Source organism: Platichthys flesus, chromosome 9 (genome assembly GCF_949316205.1).
Source record: "Platichthys flesus chromosome 9, fPlaFle2.1, whole genome shotgun sequence".
Classification (NCBI taxonomy): domain Eukaryota; kingdom Metazoa; phylum Chordata; class Actinopteri; order Pleuronectiformes; family Pleuronectidae; genus Platichthys; species Platichthys flesus.
This window is the reverse complement of record NC_084953.1, coordinates 940,164-961,521: the sequence shown is the minus strand read 5'-3', so window position 1 is coordinate 961,521 and position 21,358 is coordinate 940,164. Positions and strand designations below refer to the sequence as shown.

The following is a 21,358-nucleotide window of genomic DNA, read 5'->3' as shown; positions in this document are numbered from 1 at the left end:
AGAGTCATTCCACACGTTTCAGTCCTCACGTCACACACATGTGAGATATGTGTTTTCTGCAGACATGAAGTCAATGAGGTGTATGTAGACCCCATCCATCAGCGTCTCCACAGAGTGGGACACGTGTATGATGGATGGATGAGAAAGGAAACGGTGAAACAACTGAACACAACCAGCAGATCGAGGAAGACGAGACTCACACGAGGAGAGAAAGGAAATCAGAGACGCACAAAGAGGCTGTTAAACGACACAAAGATGAAGACTCATCAGTCACGGGAGAGTCGTCAAATTAGCATATAATGGTCATCGGCGCCTCATTATCATTTGTTCACCCGCTCACATACACACACAGTCCTCCTCCTCCTGGGCCTGATCACCTCATCCCTCACTTCCCTTCGGCCTCACAGGGTGAACTCTGGTGTTGCTTCTCAAAGACACCTCCATGAGACTTCATCTGAATCGTGACCTCACTTTGCTTTAAGAAGCTGGAAAAACATCTCTGATAGAAGCTGGAAAACTACCAGATCAAATGAAACGGGATCAAACACATGAAGCTTCAGACTCAGCTTCTTAAAGTCCAGTTTAATGAATCTCTCTCTTCCTGTTTTACCTTCTTACTATATGAAGAATAAAATCCCTATTCCACTTGCTACGCTTTCTTTCTAGTTCTATGTGATCTTCCAGAGATGAAGACACTGGGTGAGAGTGGATCATCTGAGAGTGAACTGCTCCACACATACTCACAATATCAACAAGCACAGTGTGAAGCTAATCAAATACACAACTTGAGTCTCTTTCATGTTGGAGCTGAGAAAATTCAATATCTGTCCACGAGGAAACAGATCAGAGGTGAAGAAAATCAAACTGCTGCTGAGACACAAGATGGAGGTGAAACTATAGAACATCTGAAGCAGGAGCCGAGGGAGTGAGTGGATCTGGATCTAAGTGAACTGTTCAGAGTCCAAACCACATCCATCAGTGGCCTCCTGAACAGAACCTCCTCAGCAGGTCACTGTCTTCTCACCACAGCTACACAGGAAACCTCCAGTTCACAGACTACCTGCAGTGGTTTACTAGAATCAGTGGAGGAGAGTTTAACATCAAGTTCAACAAACTTCCTCCTGGACTTGACCAGTCGGAGGCTCAGGGCTGCGTGGTTTCAGGGAAGGTTCCTGTGGGTGTTTGCAGAGTCAGAGGATCATGTTGAAGGTTCCTGAGCTCCTACCTGAGGCTCCGGGACCGCGGCCTCATGGCGGGGGAGTGGCGTCCGTCCTCGTCCACGATGCTCTCGGAGCTGAAGTGTTTGGTGAGGAAGTGCAGCTCGTCCGGCGTGGGCTGGAAGGGCAGCTGGTGCAGCTTCTCCTGAGATGAACAGGAGGACTGTGAGAGGAGGAGCACAGAGGGAGCACAGATTACAACCAGCACTGGAGCTACAGCGGGATGGGGGGGGGGCGAGGCCGGGACGAGGGAGGACAGGTCTGTCTTCAGAGCAACGGGCTGGTGGTTAGAGGAAGAGAAGACATGTGGAGCGGGTTAACCCACCGGGGGGGGTCGGTGGTTTGTGAGCTGAAGTCTGTCTGACGCCATCTTGGTCTGTTGAAACCAGAAGGGTTCCTATTTGGAGGAACTGGGGTGGAGCCTGACTGAGAGCTGGAGGACACGCCCACCTACACCTGCCACCTGCACCCATTGGATGTCACTAGCTGTCAATCACACTGTGGTATCCACCCCCCAACACATCTGGTGCTTTATGGTCTGTTTGACTCTAATTGATCAAAAATCTGAGATACACAACTCCACTAAGTCACTTCTTAAATATACCAGTAGCAGATATCACAGGTCACGAGTTAGGAACCCAACAGGCGTCGCTCTCTGGACCCGGAGTCTACGGCCATTTTGATTTACAGTCTATGTAACAGAGCTTTAAAGAACAAATCCAGTTACATGACCACATCGTACGAGGTTCAGCGGTGACGGGACTCCAGTCAGAAGGTTGGTGGTTTTATCAAATGATGCTGGGACTCAAACCTGTGACTGAAACACGGACCTGTCTCATGTCTTTGTCCTGACAGGGAAGCTCCGCCCTCTTCTAGCTCTGTTAGCTCAATAAGCTAACAGTCTGAGTCCGAGCTAAGAGCTAACTTTGAAACACGCTGGGTCTTATTCTGCAGGCACCTGCTCCAGAGAAACTGCTCCATGGGGTTTAAAGAAGGGAGATGAAGGAGGAGGAGGAGGAGGAGGAGGAGGAGACCAGAGGGAACGAGGGAGAGAAAGGAGGAGAAACAGAAGAGGAAGCACAAGTACACTTGAGGGCACCAGAGGGGAGGAAGCAGAAGTCGGGGGGGAAGCAGAAAGCGCTTATCTTTGGTTTCAGGTCCACAGATCATTATAAAACACAAAGTGCACAAACACACACAAACACACACACACAGAGAGACTAAGACATAAAGATATTTACCGAGACAGTGGAGCTGGGAGTGTTGGTGCCATAGCCAGAGGACGGCAGCGAGGCCAGAGACCAGCGTCTTCCATCCGTCCTGCAGGAGAGGACAAGGATTCATTAAAAAAAAAACACAACACAACTCAAAAAGATAAGACACAACCACAGAGCAGACACAGCATCAGCCTTCTGAAGGAGGGAAAGTGCACAGGAGGATAAAGTGGGCAGAATGAGCAGGATCCACATGGAGGGAAGCTTGAGAGAAGCAGCTCTACACTGGATCACACTCAGGATCAGATGATGTTATTCTATATGTTTCTATAATAAACCCACAACACAGACTTCTCTGGTGTCACTGGTTCCAGCTGGAGATGTGAACCACTGTCAGCTCCATTAGAGGAGGAGCAGTAACATGAGGTCGAGTCTCAGCTGATCAGTCGCCTTCAAACAGGAGCTGTGTTTGATGGGGACTATTTTCAGCGGCGGATGAATCCACATTTGATGCTCTAATGCAGAGCGATGATGGAGGTGATGGAGCTCCACGGCTCAGAGGATCAGATCCATCATATCAGATCCACTCATCAGGACTCGTCTGGGTTTACACACAGGAAACTTCAGCAGCTTCATCACAAAGATTCTCTTGACTCCAGAGTTTCTGGAGAATCGTCTCCTGCTCTAAGTGTGTGAGCAGCGGGAGGAGCTGCTCCTCCAGAGCGTTCAGCAGCAGGAGAGGAGGAGGAAGAGGAGGAGGAAGAGGAGGAGGGGTCGTCTCTGATGTCACTCAGAGTGTGTGTGCTCAGCCATGCAGGACAACGGAGGGCAGGAAGAAAGAGGGGGGGGAGGACTGAGGTCAAAAACTCAAGAGGTTACCTGTCAGCCCTGTGTCCATGACTGCGAGGGAGACAAGAACATGGTTCTTTAAAGCTGTTAGCAGCCGTCACTCACACAGTACACACAAACATGTACTTATATATATATATATATATAAACACAAACGCACATACTAAAACCCACTTTCTGCACGTCTGCATCTCCATAGAACAACAAAGAGCCCATCAGTCTAGAGAAGCTTTTTAAATCAAACAGGATATTAAATATTATTTAGTTTGATAAATGAATACGCTGCTCCAGTGTTTGAGGTGCAGTATCAGACTCCACCACACGGTGTCGCTGCAGCTCCACCGTCAGCAGCTGAACACAGATCAGCTTCAGAGCTCCACTGGCTGCAGCATGGTGCCCGATGATGATGTCATGGAAACAGCCTGATGGCCAATAGGGGGGGGGGGGGGGGGGGGGGGGGGGGGGGGGGGGGGGGTACAGGTGTGTTACCATGGAAACATAATCCCTTTGATGAAGATTCAGGAGGCGGGGCCGCTGACAAGTTCCACATCATCAAACTTTCTTATGAGCTCGAGACACTTCCTTATCTTGACGTGGATTTAAAACACACACACACAGCTCCCCCCCCCCCCCCCCCCCCCCTTAATTACTATCTGTGCCCAGAGAGATAAGAGGTTTATTAATCCTGGTTTGAGTGACAGGCTCAGGGCGATCATCTCCCGCCTCCTCAGCTCCCTCGCTCTCAGTGACAGCTTGGATCCAAAGATCCCGACGCCACTGAAGCGTCTCACAGGACACGAGGACACGAGGACACGAGGACACGAGGACACGAGGACGGGTGTGTAGCTGATAGAGGCATCGAGCAGTGAGGTGGTCAATTTCCGCCACATAAAAAAAAGAACCTCTGGGAAAAAAAAGAAATAAAAGGTTGTCTCTAGAGACAGTCATTTTATTGTCTGGGCGACTGTAGAAACATGGTGGACTCTATCATCCCAACCTTCATTTTTTTCCACATTGTTGTGTTTGTGTATGTGTATGTGTTTGTGTGTCTCACCTGCGTGCAGGGATGAAGGAGAAGTGTGCTGCTGTGTTGGGGGAGAAGTTTCGAGGACTGTCCAGTGGGCTGGTTCCTGGAAGAAGATACAGAAGGATTTATTTCATTTATTCATTTAAGTCTGTTCGCAGCTGATACGATGATATATTCAACATGATCTAATACTGTAACTACTCACAAGGCTTTGTGTTAGAGGAACAACACAGACAATGAGATCAAGTCAATTACAACATCATGAACAACTCTTTGGTTTCACAGGTTTTAAACCTTTTGAAGGTCCCTGAACGCATCATCTGTGAACGTCGTTATATTTCATCAACATCGATTTGTTCTATGATTTAAAAGTTTTTTCTCCTGAAGCTTCTTTGTCCAGTGAACCTGATTCTAGCAGATACATCTGTGTGGTGGAAGGAAAACCCTGGGATATTAATCAGAGACAGAAACATGGAGTTATTCAGATGAGCACATAATAAAACATGTGATGTGCTGTAGAAGAGACACTTCAGAGAGTGGAGGAGCCTCCTCTGAATAAACCTGAGATCAGTTCATAACTGACACGTCCACATGTTCAGGCAGTAATGGATCTGAATATTCAAGGGCAGCCTAAGATACACAGCCGAGTGTCAGAGTGTAACTAATAATTCACCACACACACACACAGACACACACACAGAGACAAATAGGAGACGAGCGGCTGGCAGCCTTTCGAAACAGGAGGAGAGATTAAGTGGTCGGACATTTCCACATCAATAATGTATTTTGCTCAGCGGGGGTCTGGACAGAGCTGCAGCTCAAATATTAAAACCTGAATTCTCGGTCTCTGTGACAGAACACGTCCACACGCACACGCTCCAGTGAACACGCGTGTCTTTAGTCAAACACACGCTTGTTAGTGGCCGTCGGGCTTCTCCGAGTTGTTCTGTGAACGATCTTGTTCCTGTGTGGATGGATCAGGACACACTGGTCTGACTGCAGCGTCACACATGGTCACAAGTGTGTGTGTGTGTGTGTGTGTGTGAGTTCTGTTTCTATGATTATCTGGGGGGGGGAAATGCCTCACACTACTTGAGATATGTTTAAGGTGCAAAACCTATTTTGTGAGGAAACCACGACCTTGAGATTTGACCTCCAAATTCAAATCAGTTCATCGGTGAGTCTGAAGAAATTCTCTTTTGGCGTTCTGTAGATATTGTGTTAAATAAAAAACTAAAGGAATGATACACTTGGTTTTACCAACGCAGAAATAAAAACAACCAAATTTATAAAACATAAACGCAGACACTCATGTCTGTGGAAGATTCTGCAATTGTTATCAGAGAAGTTGGTCGTGACTTTCACATCTGATAAAACATTTGCATAATAGTTTCCATGTGTGGTGGACTGTACTTCTGGAATAATGAATGTGAGAGGAACTTACAGCTCATTGAACCGGTCTCATCACTACAGGTACTGAAGCTGTCTCACTGCTCTGCAGCAAACTGCAGTGACACTGACCTACTTTAGCTAGAGAGAGACTCTGGCATGAGAAACATGCAAATATGAAATCTGCTTTGTGCCTCTTCAGTCTCGCTCGCTGACTCTCCAGGGAGCGAGTGGCTGGCATAACAAAATACTGCTATAATTGGAGAAGGGGCGGAAAGACAGGAGGAAGAAGAGGAAAAGAAAACGTCAACATTTTCCTGTGAGTGTTGACAAGAGAGTGAACAAGAGAGAAGCTTGATTCTTTCTCTCTGTCCCTCGTTAAGACGAGTTTGACAGAATTCATCAGAAGTCCGAGCACAAAGAGCTGTCGATCTCACACTGACCTTCACCCAACAACCACCACGGGGAAAGTTCAGAGTGAAAGAACAGGAGGAGGAGGAGGAGGAGGTGTAGAACCTCTCAAGAGAAAAGAGGAGGAGGTGCAGAAACTCTCAGGAGGAAAGAGGAGGAGAAGAAGGTTTATATTAGGGATGGACATTCGAATTTAAATTGTCTTAATCGATGGTCGGGAGAATTAACGATCGATTTTCGATTAATCATTAATATTTTTACATTAAAATGCAGTGAAAATAGAAAAATCACAGTGTGTTTCCTCATTGAGATCTTTATTACAAGATGAACAACTCTTGTGGCAGTTAAACGGGATCAGTTCACTGGTTACACTTGAAAATGTGTGCTGCTGTACTCTTAAGCCGCACTAAGAGCTAGCAGCTAGCCACTGAGAGCTAGCTGGATTTGACGGTTCTCGACCCCTCGGGAGTGAGGTTGTGGTCACGCCCTCACGCCCTCACGCCTCACTCCCAGAAGCCCTCACCCAGGCTGCTTCCTCCAGCTGCCAACATCCTCACTGTGCTGCGTTCAGGGCAACTCACACATGCAATAGTAGTTTTATAGATAGAAAATAATGTCATCGACGAAATTCTTAATGATCAATTAATCGATCGTCGATTTATTATCGATTAATTCCCCCTAGTTTATATTATAGTGTTGTGGAGAGGGAAAGAACAAGAAGAAGAAGAAGAGACGGCAGAAGCGGCAACACGAGTGGAGACAAGGAATTTATGCAGAATGTGAACATTTAATAAAAGTCATTTCTGGAGAAGATTGCTTCTCATCAGCCCCTCAGGATATTAGACTGTGAAGAATCTCCTCGTGATGAGCAGTAAATTGAACGATTGAAACCATGATGAGGGGCCGGAGCGATAGACTGAGAGACAGAAGAGGGAAATAGAAGCAATCACCTAGGAATAAAACAGGTCCGTGGAATGAGGAGAAGGTTTACTGGTCTCCAGTGGGGCATATTAATCAGGACCTGCCCACCATGAGATCTCACAGCTGAAACTGGATTTAAGATTCAATTCAAAACAACTAAACACGAAGGAAGAGATGATGTATTTATCCTGAAGCAACAAGAGAGAAAATGAAAACTGAGAAGCAGTGACATTAATTAATGATATTTAATTAGTTGTATTAGCTTCCTCTGCAGAGAGAGACAGAAGACGACTGAAGACTGTGTTAACATGGAGACGCAGCAGCCACAGCAGTCTGGAGGACGGAGACGGAGACGACGAGGACAACAGCTTCTGGACCAGTGTGACCAGAACAACACCACCAACCTGAACTCAATCTTTCTCCATCTGCAACCATCAACAGTACGGATTATTGATTTCTACAAAATCATGTGTCCCTCAAGTTCATCAGGTTCTGAACAGTCACTCAAGCTGTTTTCATGAAAATGTTGCCTGGACATGTTGTGTAGTTGGTGTTTGTGCAGATGCACCAGGTTGTCGGGTCCGACTCATTCAAACGGGAACATGTGGGAACATCCAGTCGAGGGGCGGAGCCTGTAGAGCAGCAGGGGCGGAGCCTGTAGAGCAGCAGGGGGCCGGACATGGCGTTGGCCCTCATCCCAAAAAGCTCTGGAATCTCCTCGTGTTTCCAAGTGGACGTCTTCGTCTTCTACGTGTACGGCTCCTCTTCTTCATCCTGAGATCTTTGTGTCCTCATCAACACGTCCACTCACTGGGAAGCTTCCAGATGTTTTACTGGGAGGCTGCAGGAGAAGTTCCAGACTTCCGCTCAGGTCTGAAAAGAGCCTCTCACTGATGTTTTTGTGTTTGTGACAATGTGAGTTCTTAACATGTTCTGACTTCCTGACTCCACCACGATTCATCTGCCTCTCAAATTCTATTATTAGAGATGATGTTCAACTTCCTTTAAATGTCGTCGTAAACTTCTTATGGCTTTTATCTGAACTGACTGTTTTATTATTTTATTTCCTCATGTCTCAGATTGATTGTTTCGTCTGGTTTTTATTTCTTTTGCAAAGCACTTAGTGATTTTGTTGTGAAGACGATAAATGCACAGAACATTGACTTTGATTGACAGTTGGCTGTATAGTGTTTAAACCCAAGTTCAGGTGTAAATGGATCAAAGGAGGATCTACAATTCAAATTTGATAGATTGATAAAAGTTCTACTTCTAATCATCTGAACTGGATAAAAAGCCTTAACGACAAAACAAAGTGTGTGTGTTTGTGTGTGTGTGTGACAGTTTTCCAACTTCTATTACTTCCTCAGCAGGAAATGAAATGTGTGCGACTGTCAACTGAGCATGGACGTGCACAAACACTCAATTTAATGAGTCTCTCTCTCTCTCTCTCCCTCCCTCCCTCTGTCCCTCTCTCTACAGAGACAGATTGAATCTCCGTCTTTCTCTCCTCCGTCAAATCCATTTTGATCATGTCCTTCCAATCTTTATTTCAACTCTCACTCACTTTCCTTCAGTCTCCATCGATCAACGTCCCTGTTGTTCCTCTTTATATTTGAGGAGTAGCCGGGGGAGTGGGGATGCTGGTGGTACTCTCTACAGTTCTACATGCCGTCAGGCGTGTGCAGCAGGATTCCTGTCAGTGCACGTTTCCTTTGCCTCTTCAAGGTGAACAGATCAGAGATGAGTGAACGAGGTTTCCAGGAAAGAGGCAGGAAATCGATCTTTACGTCTCATCGTTGGACACAAGCAGGTTCTGATTTAATCCAGACCATCAAATATCTGCCTGAGCTGAAGTCTGAGGTGATAATTGAGCTGTGATAGTAAACAACACGACTCCTGGTAACACACCTCACACACGAGTGTTAGGTCACTCACACACACACTCTTTAAAAAGAAAAGGAAATTTGTCCCCATTCAGTTCTTAAAAGGCAACATAAATCTAAATTAATAAATATAGTTCAGCCCTTTATAAAACACATGTTATGATTTGGAGGGGTCAACAGTCAGGAGTGTAAGTGTGTGTTACCTGTGTGTCCATGCAGAGGTGAGTGCGGTCGGGGGAGGGTGGGGGAGGTGCTGGACGTCACAATCAGGCTCTTCCTGTTGCTCGTCCGGCAGCTGAGGACAGAAACCAGAACGTTAAGTGATTTGTCCTCAGTGAGGATTTCAGATTAAAAGTCCACATTACAACCACCTGTAAAAGATGGAGTTTAAAGGAGCTCTGCAATGAACCAGAGAGATTGACAGTTTCCCAGAGTCGTTACTCAGACACACATTCACCTCACACCCTGTCAGGCACGTGGAAGTCAGTCATTAGTTACACACAGCTCCGTGTACACACAAGCAGGTGTCCACTCACTGTCCAACACATGATCGCACAGATGTTAGAGTTTCACTCAGGCGAGAGCGGGGCTGCACGTAGGGTCCTTCACACCAGACGACAGCGATGAAACACAAAGACAATGGACAAAATCACAGCTGCCATCATGCAACACACAACTGTCACAAACACAGACCGACAAACAGCATTGACTCTGGTTTCCCCTTCAGTCACCAGAACACGATTCTGTTAAGGTTTAGTACAAACGTGTGTATTTGCTCTAATGTCATGAAACAACTAAATATGCTGAAATTGTTTGTCTCCATCAGTTTGTAATGGACGACCTTGACTCAACCCTGACTCGACCTTCACTGAGTCACAAGGTTGAATCCCTCTGAGGCTGCATTTAAACACCGCCTGCTTCTCACCTAATACAGATTGTGCTTTGGTAATTTGAAGAATCACAATGTACCACACAAATACACTGAACAGGTAATAGTACACAAGCTAAAAAACCAAGGGGCAGTAGAACTAGCTCTGTGGCTAGGCGACAGCAGTAAGGGCGGGGCCTCCAGACCGTCTCATGTCTATGAGGACACGTCCTGACTGGGACACGGCTACAGATCTTCAAGTGGAGACAACACCTTTAAAAAACTGCCAGATCTTCAAAACATGAATATGCATTAATATGTTAACTCAACTAAATGATTTCAATCCGCTTTGGAAACTCAAAGAATCTTTATCAACACCACTAAAGAGATTATCTTTTCCTCAGCAGGTTTTCTTTTTTTTTGCAGGATTAATGCTTATCACCGATTAATGAACCAATGCCGTCAAATGTGCTGAACGGGATGCGGGGGGGGAGCGTGACTCAAGGTCAAATGGACTGATGCAGGAAATTTATAAAATAAAAGTCTTTCCCCTGGTGGACAGGGCGTTTGCCTCGATGCAGGTTTGTTCTCTCTGAGTTTCCTGGTTTCTCCAGGATAGTTTGATGTTTTTATCAATCCTGTCAATTCAGGCTGCTTCTCTAATGGTGGAAGAGACTTCACGAGGTGGATCCTGCAGTGAAATGGTTTGAGTTCAGATCCCCACTGAGCTGAGATGACTGTGTTGTCTGTGAGTGTTGTGTGTGTGAGTGTGAGTGTGTGTGTGTACACGCTGCTGCACAAAAGAAGCTTGCAGGGAAAAGAACAATCTGCTTTAAGACAGAAGAGAGGAGGAAATGAGGAGACAAGTCGAGCTCCCAGCGTTTCTCCTGTTTGTCAGTCGCTCTGAATCGAGCGTGAGCGTGACGGGGGGGGGGGGCGAGGCTCGTTACACTCTGTGGAAATTACAGCTGGGACCGGCGCCGTGATGAGGCTCCGGCTTCACAGCGATGAAGTGTTTCTAAAGTAACACGTCTGACAATAACACACCCGGTGAAATTTGGTGCGAGTTGAGAAAGATGCCATCGTTATCTTTAATGGAGTTCCTCAGGGATCCATTGTGGGTCCTGTCCTGTTCACAGTTTAACGCACCACTGATCGTCCTCGTCTCTGTGCTGATGAGGACACCGCTCTATAATCTGCAGGCAGCTCTGTTGTCTCCCGATGAGAAAGAAATGTTAGAGGTTTTGTATTTAACATTTTAATCATAATATGTTTTTAAATATTTATAAATAAATAGAGTTTTAATATCAAGAAAGATCCACGCAGATTTAATATGTCTGTGAAAGGATCGTATCATCAGATGAAATCAGTCGAGCTCTCAGAACGAACATTATTAAATATCATCTTCTGTTGTACAGACAGGAAACTGCAGAGATATAAGCCAATGTCTTTTTCTATAAAACATATTTCCTGACTTTAGATTTTGAGGGTTTGAAATTTCTGATAGGTCCTGGCAGCGCTGGCAGGTGTGTGTGTGTGTGTGTGTGTGTCTGTGTGTGTGGTTGTGTGTTAATTAGCTCATCACATATGCTGCCTGTAATTAAGTTTTTCCGAGAGGCTGAATCCGTCTGGATCCTGGATCAGTGACTAAAGACACGATTTGCGACGGTAAAATGATCAGTGCTGCGTCTTTCATCTCGTTGGTTGATTTTCAGATTATGTTCTGTGCTGGTTCCTCTCTGTGAGGAACCAGGTGTCACCTTGAGACCAGAGAGTTGCTTCAGAAGCTCAGAGGAAAGAACATTAAACCTGTTAGAGATTATGTTTGATTTACTGGCAGCTTGTTTCAAACCCATTTGATGAATAATTAGTGCATGTAGATATGACATGCTGTGTGTGTGTCTGCTGCCATCTGTTGAGATGTGCAGCATCAGCAGTTTGAGCGCAGCATGTGGTCAACACACACACACACACACACACATCTGTGTGAAGGATGAGCTGCCATGTGGGATATGAAGTGATGTGTGCTCATGAAATTTATTCAAGTTACGCACACACAGACAGACACACACACATTTACAGACACACACATTCTAGTGCCATTTACGCTTTTCTCAATTTTCCAGGGAAGTGTGATGGAATTGTGCACTTTGTTTGAACTCGTAAAAATTTTGCACACACACACATACACAAACGCATGAAGAGCTGCATTATGGGAATATTAAACTGTGAAGAGACAGAAACACAGAAGTGTGAGTGTGTGTCTGCAGGTGTGTTTCTCTACGGGTAGCGACAGACACACTATTTGTTCTGCTTTGGAGGAAAGGTCAGTGGCTCATTCAGAGCAAAAGGGTTCATCCTCAGAGGAGCAGTAAATGTCACAGACGCTGCAGGACCAGATGTTAAAGGGTTCTTCCTCTGAGGAGCAGGAGCGTGAATGGGATGTTAAGTAGAAATCTGCTCAGCTGCTCTAATGCTGTAAATAAAGCATAGTGAGGGGTAATGCTGTACTTTATTATAATAAGAAGAATCCTTCCCACTGAGCTGATGGTTTAGTTTGTTCAGGTTAATCTCTCAACAGCAGCTGATGAACAAAACCTCATGGACGTCTCATGAATATGCATTTTACATCTGAGGCAAACACACAGCGTCAAACACAACTGTCAAACGTCTGCAGAGGGAAAACAGGACGTGACAGAGCTGCAGTGAAACTAGAGCAGCAGCAGAGCGACAGGAGCGACCAGATAAAACCAGTGTCCAGGATCTATGAGCTCCTGAAAGACTCAGAGTCGGTTTGGAGACAGAAGACGTACAAGGACTCAGATTCTCTGGGGGAACTTTCTCCTGCAGGCACTTGGGTCCAGAAATGACTGAAGGCAAAATAACTGTGTGTGTGTGTGTGTGTGTGTATGTGTGTGTGTGTGAGGTGTGTAAAGCCTCTTGCCACCATCAAAGCAGCAGTCAGGTGAAAGATCAGAGAACAGTTCTGCTCAGTTTCATTTCTTTCACTAACAGAAGCCGTTTTTGAAGAAATGTAATTTCCTTCCTGTTCCTGAGCAGCAAAGGATCCAACAGGAGGAGGAGGAGGAGGAGGAGGATTCATTGTGCACTGATGATGAAGATGAGAAGCTAGCTATCTGGATGGCTGAGCAGTGAGTTCAGCCGCTCAAATGACGCAACAGGAGAGCAGGACAGGAATCGTCCTCAGACTCCAGAATCAGGACGCAGCTGAGATGTGTGAACTAATGACTCGGACGGAGCCACGCTAGCTGCTTCCCCCCGTTTCCACTCTTAATGCTAAGCTAAGCTAAACCTGTCCCGACTCCAGCTTTAACACGTATCCCTTAATGTTGAACAATTTTAATATAATAATAATTATAATATAGTCAAGAGACTGTTACTGAAATCACATTGTGATGACTCTTATTTTTTGTGTAATGTTTTAAAAGTTACGTTTAAATAAAAACAGCTTCATGTGCCTTTCTTGTTATCATAATTATTGATAATAATCATTATTAGAATCGGGGCTTTCCCATGCCTTTATTTTGGTAGCTGCAGTGAAGGATGGTGGGACTGGTCGGCCGGTTGGGATTCAAACCAGGGACCTGCTGCTATGAGCTATATCGTTTGTGTCAGTTTCTTACAGTTACAGAGACTTGAGCCTCATCACAGAGCTGTGGTGTGATGTGTGTTGTGTGATGTGTGTTGTGTGTTGTGTGACGTGTGTTGTGCAGTATTAAGAGTTAACACAGTGACACTGTCATGTTAAGGTGCAGGAACCTGGAGAAACAGTGTGTCATCCTGTTGTTGAACTGCAGCTCTGGTGCCTTTCACTTTGTGAACGTGTGGATTTACTCGTGTTTAACTCTAATATGAAAAACTGTGTACACAGTTAGAGATCGTAACTCTCATAAGAGAAAGAAGTCGACTGACACGAAGCCGACAGCAGAGATAAAGACAGATGAGCAAACAGATGTGTGGGCGTTCAGCTAAACACAATGAAACATACACAAACACACACACTCGAACACACACACACTCACACACATCGGATAGCAGGTGAGCTTAGGTGGATAAGATCTACAGCTAAACTCATTTCCTAAAGTCCATTCAATAATGTTGGTCTGCAGGTTAAAGTCTGGACAGGAAATCAATGTGACAACAGTGTGTGTGAATGTGTGTGTACTTGTACTTATGTATCTGTGAGGACCATTTCAAAGGCCTGTTTGAATGTTAAGAGTTGGTTTCAGGGTTAGAGTTAGGTTTAATATGGCGTTAGGCATTAAGTTGTGTAGTGACTTTGTGTAAATGAATTGAATCATTTTCTATCAATCAAATCAAACTCTTGTCCATCAGACAGTAACATTGTGTCTTCATCTAAATAAAGGTCCGTGCATGTGATGCTGTGACCTTGTCTTTTACAAAATGGAGGACACAACAATAACAAAACACACAATATATTAAAATATATATACTTTGCACAAGAAGAGCTTTAAAGATCGAATCTTAAAACTCTGTGTGACATTTCTTGATTCAGAAAAGGATCATCAGGCGATGAAGGATTTATCTGTGTTGTTATGTTGTGTTGAAACTAAAGACTCGACTCTTCAGAGTGTTTGTGTGCGAGCGATGAATCGGTCGAGTGTCGACTCCGGATCCACACCAGCTGCAGATTTCATCCAAACACAAAGTGTCCGAGCCTGTTGCTACGCAGGCGACAATCCTGTCTCACTTCACAAGCCCCTTTTAAAAACACTGCAGAGACAATCACACACAACAGGGGGCGATGGCACGGAGCACAGGAGTGTGTGTGTGTGTGTGTGTAAGTGTGTGTGTGTGTGTGGCAGCTACTGTTATTAAAGGGAGGAGGAAGAAAATTGCTGCTTCAAAGTGAGAAGTACAGATCTGCCTCTTCCTCCCTTTCATGGAGGAGAAACCACTTCTGACTGGAGAGAGAGGGGAGGAAGAGGAGAAGAAGAGGAGAGGCAGAGGAGAGGAAGAGGGGAGGATGAGAGGAGGAAGAGGAGAGGATGAGGAGAGGAAGAGGAGAGGAGAGGAAGAGGGGAGGATGAGAGGAGGAAGAGGAGAGGATGAGGAGAGGATGAGGGCAGGAAGAAAAAAGGAGGAGGTGAGGAAGAGGAGAGGAGGAGGAGAGGGGAGGATGAGAAGAGGAAAAGGAGGAAGAGGAGAGGATGAGGGGAGGAAGAGGGGAAGAAGAGGAGCGAAAGATGAGAGGATGAGAGGAGGAAAAGGAGAAGAGGAGTCGAGGAAGAGGAGATGAGGAGGAGAGGTCAACTGAGGGAACAGCAGGAGAGAGAGACACAGAAATGATAACAAACGGTGAAATCTGCTCAGACGTCAGATTTTCCCTTTAAAGCTTCACTTGCATCACAAAGACGCAGATGATACGCACACTGATGAAATCTGATGAAGAACACACACTGCACACATACCAGCAGTGATGCACATGACAGCTACACACACATGCGCACACAATCAGACACACACAGACACGCACAGTGACCTGTTTATCCATCAAAAGACATATCGAGTTCAATGACCTTCATGAGAAATTCCTGCTGAGCATCAACAACATGCAGGAAGGAGGAAGAGGAGGAGAAAAGAGGAAGGAAAATGTGTCGCAGTGAAAGAAAGAAGTAAAGACAGGAGGAAGTGCAGATGAAGGCAGGTGAGCGGAGGGATGATGAAGGAGTGAGAGAAGGAGGAGGAGTCTTTACCTCTTGGAGCGACGCAGCATGTTTCTCTCAGGAAGTGAGAAATTGGAGAGCACCGTCCAGAAGGAGTCAGACATGCTAACGCTCACGCTAACGCTCACGCTAACACTCGACCATCGCTGTGACGCTCTACAAACAGACGCCGGCTGCCCGGCTCTACGGCTGTCACATCAGAGTGTGTGTCTGTTTGTGTGTGTGTGTATGAACCCTCCCTCTCTCTCTCGCTCTCTCTCTCCCTCTGATCCTCTCTCTCCGCTCAGCAGTGTCTCCCTCCTCCCTCCCTCTCTCTCTCTCTGATGCTCGTTCCTGCTCTCTGTCTCTCTCTCTCTCTCTGATCAGTTTACAGATGTTTATCACCAGATGTTTGTCTCCGTCCTGAATCGTATCAGTGATTTCCTCACCACCCCCCCGGCTGCTGGCTCTTTATGTTTGGAGTCCGATTCATGATTTAACATTTCACAGGAATCTTTCAGGATCTTCACTCACAGCTCGACCAGATGAGTCAGGCTCTGAATTTAGTTCTGGTCAAATTAAAGTAAATTACAAAGGTAATTGATCATCTTGTTTTCTGGTGGCACTGCTTCTTTGTGTTTGCTTCATCAGTACCCAGAGCTTTCAGAAGACGCACAACAAACCCAGAGACCGGACAGAGGGTCACTTCCTGTGTGTTAATCTAACACTCAACATAAATGAGCTCTAAGGGAAATGGTTTCCTTTGCAAAGGGAACGAGTTGAAAAAAAAACTCATGTCCTCCTTCAAAGCAGCCGGCACAGGTCAGTTGTGTCTTTTCTTTTTGTTTGCTGCTTCATCCACATGAGGAATGTTTACACAATACTTCACACAAACACTGGAACACAGAGGGTCAGGAAAGTGGCTAATGGAGGCAAACACACAACAACACACAACAACACACAAGCAGACAGGTTTGTTATCAGTGGTGAGGGGGGGGCGGGGGTCACACAGCCAGAGCCTTACCTCCAGAGGAAGGGGTTTCCTCGCTGGTGAACAGGGGCTGACAGAGGGCCGTCAGAGGAGCAGAGGGAGGGAGAGGAGGAAGAGGAGGGAGAGAGGAAGATGACGGGCGCCTGAGCGGCAGAGGGATGAAAGGGGGGGGGGGACAGCAGGTGCTGGAGGAGGCTGCTGCTGCCGTGGCAACGCAGCTGAGCCGGCGACCAGATTCTGCCAAAAGAGGAAGAAGAGGAGGGAGAGGAAGAAAGGATGAAGAGCAAAGGGCGAGGGTCGAGGGATGTGTGTGTGTGTGTGTGTGTGTGTGTGTGTGTGTGTGTGTGTGTGTTTGTGCAGTGCTCGACTCTATTTAAATTAAAGCTGTTGTTAAACTTTCCTCCAGTGTTTTTCTTCTCAGACTCAGGGCAGAAGAACAACATATACAATATAATAAGTGTTAAAATAATATTAAAATCACACATTTGTGTTTTCATGCATGTGTTTAACAGTTTAAGTTAAATAATATCCCCTAATGAATATGTTTGAATTATCAAACCTGAAACAGAAGATAATAACATTGGGATGTTTTTTTCATTTAGTTATTTGGAGCTTTCGAAACACAGAGTTCACATGTTACAGATTTACATTTAAAAGTTACTCCAGCTCTCATTAGGAGGATTTGACCTTTCCTGCCTGAGTGACCTGGACCTCACTGATCTTCAACAGGCTTCAGTTCTGTGATGGTTCATTTCACTGTTGGACTGAAGCTCCAGCTCTCGGTGCCAGACTCAACCTGCTGATCCTCACTGTCTGCCGGCCTGATGTCACAGCGGGGGGGCCGCCGGGCGCCATCAATCACCAGGAGGGGACATAGTGGAGCAGCTTCTCAGAGCTCAACCAATCAGTCGTATGGACACTGAGGGATCGGAGTCCAACAAAAACAACTCAACGACTAAACTCACGTGGATAAGAATCAAAGTGGGAGCTCAGACAAAGATCTAATGGAGATCTGCCTCTGCAGCGTTCAGCTGGCACAGACCTACAGGGTGTGGGTGGTGGTGTCTCTCCCCCCCCCCCCCCCGCTGGGTGGGACAGAACAGGTGAGCCCCCCTGCTGGGAGGACGAGAGCTACATGTTCAGTATGTGAAGTGTTTCCAGGGACATCCGGGCCATTTAGCTCCCTCACCAAATACTGAACCAAACTGATTTCAACCAGCTATCTGAAGAGCCGTTTAATATCGACTGATAAGAAGGAAACACAATAATTATATTATAAGTCAGTATTGTTTTTAGCCATTTTCATGAAGATATGAAGACTATTAAATGTTTTTGAAGATTGAATCACTTTTGAGTGATTAATAACGATGGAATCATGTTGAGATCGTCCCAGTTAACAAAGTGTGGATGATTAAAGAGGAGTGAGACAGATTAGAGTCATTAGAGCAAAGTTCAGCTGAACCTGCCTGAGACGTAACTTATCTACTTCCTGTGTCAGAGGAAGTGAACATATGATGTTTCTGTTGTCTCTGCTCTCAGTCATCGTCTCCACCCTCAAACCCTCAACTCACTGACTCTCTGTGAAACCACCAGCAGGGGGCAGCAGCCAGAAGAGCAAAGCTGCACTTTCTCTTCTTCTTTGTTTGTGTAATTCAGGATGTTTGAAGTTGTTGTTATAGGATCAGTCATGTGTAGATACTGTAGAAAGACAAAATACACAACTGTCTGTCTAGATATGAATCTGAACTACTGCGTCTCACACAAACACACACAGTCTCTTACTGGAGGCGGAGGTGTGGGGCTCCTGCTCGCTCCTTCCTCCTCTTCATCATCGTGTCCCGGGACAAAAGGCTCAGCTGTAATCTTTAATAATCCAACACTCTGCATCGGGTGTCCGTCACACACATGCTGGAGCAGCTCCCCCCCCCCACCACAACGCTGAGCTCAGGCCTCCACTGGCAACACTTTTAAATATACAGGAATGACCAGAGCGTGTGTGTGTGTGTGTGTGTGTGTCTCCACACACACACTCAGTAATGTGAGGTATCTGGGGTAGAGTGTTCCTTCCCCAGCGAGCAACCACTTGCTGAGTCACAACTAACACACTGCCTCAAAACACACACACAAACAAACAGACACACACACACAAACAAACACACACACACACACAAACAAACACACACACACACACACTAGTCTGTGAGCAGAGTTTCTCCTCCTCTCTCTTGGGTTTCCCTCCTCCTCAGTTCGTCTTTCTTGGAATAATCCAAAGGTTCAAAAACAAAAACGTAAAATCCTTCAGAGTCCGAAGCTGAAACCTGAGAGGACGTGGAGTTCAGATCTGTCTCAGGAAGTTTCCCTTCACACTCGTCTCACATCGACCAGAGGGACGCTCCCGTCTGCATGTGCCCAGGAGCAGGCAGCCGTCCCTGGGTTCAGTGGGTCAGTTAATCCCCTTCAGCTGGTGGGAGTGGGCTGTGGACGCTGTGGACGAGGGACTGATCCTCCAGCAGCTCAGAGGGTCGTCACAGAGAGGGAGGAGCAGTGGGGGGGCTTCTCTCCTTCAGCCACTTCAGTGTATATAAAGATTCTCTCTGTGTTGTCTCTCATTAGGGTTCTTACAAAGTCATAGAGTAGCTGTTGTTTGATTGTAAATCTTCATATCAGCTTTAATTCAAATCAAAAGAAAAGTGGATTTCAAAGTTCGATTAAACTTTCTTCTCATCTTTCTGTTTATGCATTTTATAGATTTTGATTTTATTTATTTAGTTCAAGCTTTTTATTAATTTTTTATCAAGAACTTACCTCGATAACTTAAAATTGTGTTTAATCTATTTGCACATTCTTTTGTCCTTTCTTGTTTTAAAAAATTTGACATAAAATTACTTTTTTTTAACTTTCAAAATTACTATTTCAATAACTTTTTTATCATTTTATTCACCTCATATTTTTAAAACACTTTATTTTTTTTCATTTTAAGTAGTTTTTTATTCCTGTAAGAGGGCCGTGAATCCTCCTGCTTGAGATCCGGCTGCAGCAGGAAACATGAGACCTGACGCTGAAGCTAAAAATAAACGTGATAAACAGTTTACTCCTCGTCCAGATTTTATTCCTTTGAAATGTTCGAGCGTTGATGGAACATTAAAACCATAAAGATAAAAGCCCTCAGCCTCTGTGGGACACGGGACATGATTGTCTTCATGTTACGAGACAGAGTAGGACGTGCAGCTGTCCTCGCTCTGTTGTCCTCTTCCCAGAACACCGGGGACCACCGCTGACCCCGACGGGCTAAATACAACTCACATGCCTGATCGCTAATTCATAACCAATGTCCAAGATCACACACAATGCTCTGTGACACAAACACACACACACACACACACACACACACACACACACAACCACAACGACACACAACCAGACAAAGTTAATTTGGAGTTATTACTGGAGTGACGCAGGAGCAGCCACAACACACGAGATGTCATTAGGCATCAATCTGGATCTGTGTGTGTGTGTGTGTGTGAGTGTGTTTGTGTGTGTGTGTTTGTGTGTGCACATGGGTGCGTGCCTGTGTTTTAGCGTGTGAGCAACAGACAAGGTTAAAGAGCAAAGGAAGACACGAAAACAGGGATAGAGCAACTCTCTGTCTGAAAATTGACAATCAATCAATCAATCAATCAATCAATCAATCAATCAATCACACGATCACACACACACTCACAAACACACAGTGTGTCAGAGTTGTGTGTGTTAAAAGGAGCTGGGTCAGCGCTCATCAGAAAACCAGACGCCACCGACTGCAGTCGACTCAGAAGAGAACTCGTTGCTTCTGAGCGGAGCCATAAGGGCATGAATACAAACACACATTTATATGCACGTAAGTACACACACACACATACACACACCCTGGCCTGTGATGCAGCTGTGTCATCAAACAGGAGATTTGGGAGATATGAAAGTTTTTATTGGCCGTTTGCAGCTACACAGCCTCAAATTCATACTTTTATTTTTTATTTTTTATTTTTATTTTCTATTTTTATGTCTGTGGTTCTCCAGCGATTTCAGATTCTGAAGAACAAACAACAAACTTCAGAGAAGCAATAAAAAAACTGCTGATTGTTTTAAAATGTTTATTTAAAGTTGTAATTTGTCCCGTGTGCTAACATGGAGGAGGAGTTTGTGATCTCTACTGCAGCCACTCACCACATCCAGATGTTTGAGCTACATCTTTAGGCATGTCATGTCGTCTATTTTTATATTTTTATTGTCATTCGGTTCAAGTTAGAAACTGTAAATCTGGATTTGATCAAAACCAGGAGGATATTTGATTTGATCCAGACGGTTTCTGCTCCAAGACACGTTGTTGAGGTGAAATGAAACTGTCTGATATCTGAAACCTGTGGTGTGTGTGTCTGTCTGCTGGGGCAGCGCCCTGCACCTCATGTGACCTCCGCTGCGGGGGTGCTACAGGGCCCCCTCAGGGAAACACGGTGACGACACCACGATCACCGAATCCAGACTTTCACCAAACGCTCGGACCTGCAGCACCGACACGTCTGTGTCCAAACATCCTGAACGCTCAGAGCCAGACAATAAATCAGCAGCCGGGAGCAGAACAGGCCGCTAAAAATAGACCTGGGTCCGTCAACAGTGGGATGCTCAGCTGTTCTGATACACACAGACACACAGACGCACACAAACACACACAGAATAACCCAGTGGCCTATGAACTTTGTCCTTTAACCTTTTACTGGAAGCTTTTTACCTGACGTCACATTCACAGCAGAGACAGAACACGCACACACACCCACAAACACACACGCACAAACACATACGCACACTTAACCGCTTGCTATAACCTGCACACCACACAAAGACTCACACAACAGGAGCTTCCACCT

General features: G+C 45.5%; 1 protein-coding gene across 7 annotated transcripts in view; it reads right to left on the bottom strand.

The window, feature by feature from the left end:
• mast2 (microtubule associated serine/threonine kinase 2) overlaps window positions 1-21,358 on the bottom strand; it is a 102,372-nt gene that overhangs the window by 22,463 nt on the left and 58,551 nt on the right. For 3 of the 7 annotated variants that reach the window (XM_062395770.1, XM_062395768.1, XM_062395772.1), the window contains 5 exons: window positions 9,115-9,206; window positions 4,335-4,410; window positions 3,311-3,331; window positions 2,459-2,537; window positions 1,226-1,380 (listed from right to left, as the gene is read on the bottom strand). In XM_062395770.1, coding sequence (XP_062251754.1) covers window positions 1,226-1,380; window positions 2,459-2,537; window positions 3,311-3,331; window positions 4,335-4,410; window positions 9,115-9,206 — 423 coding nt within the window. Of the gene's footprint in view, window positions 1-1,225; window positions 1,381-2,458; window positions 2,538-3,310; window positions 3,332-4,334; window positions 4,411-9,114; window positions 9,207-16,490; window positions 16,954-18,239; window positions 18,434-21,358 lie in introns of those variants that run through there. The other 4 variants (XM_062395771.1, XM_062395766.1, XM_062395767.1 and 1 more) reach the window with 4 other exon arrangements.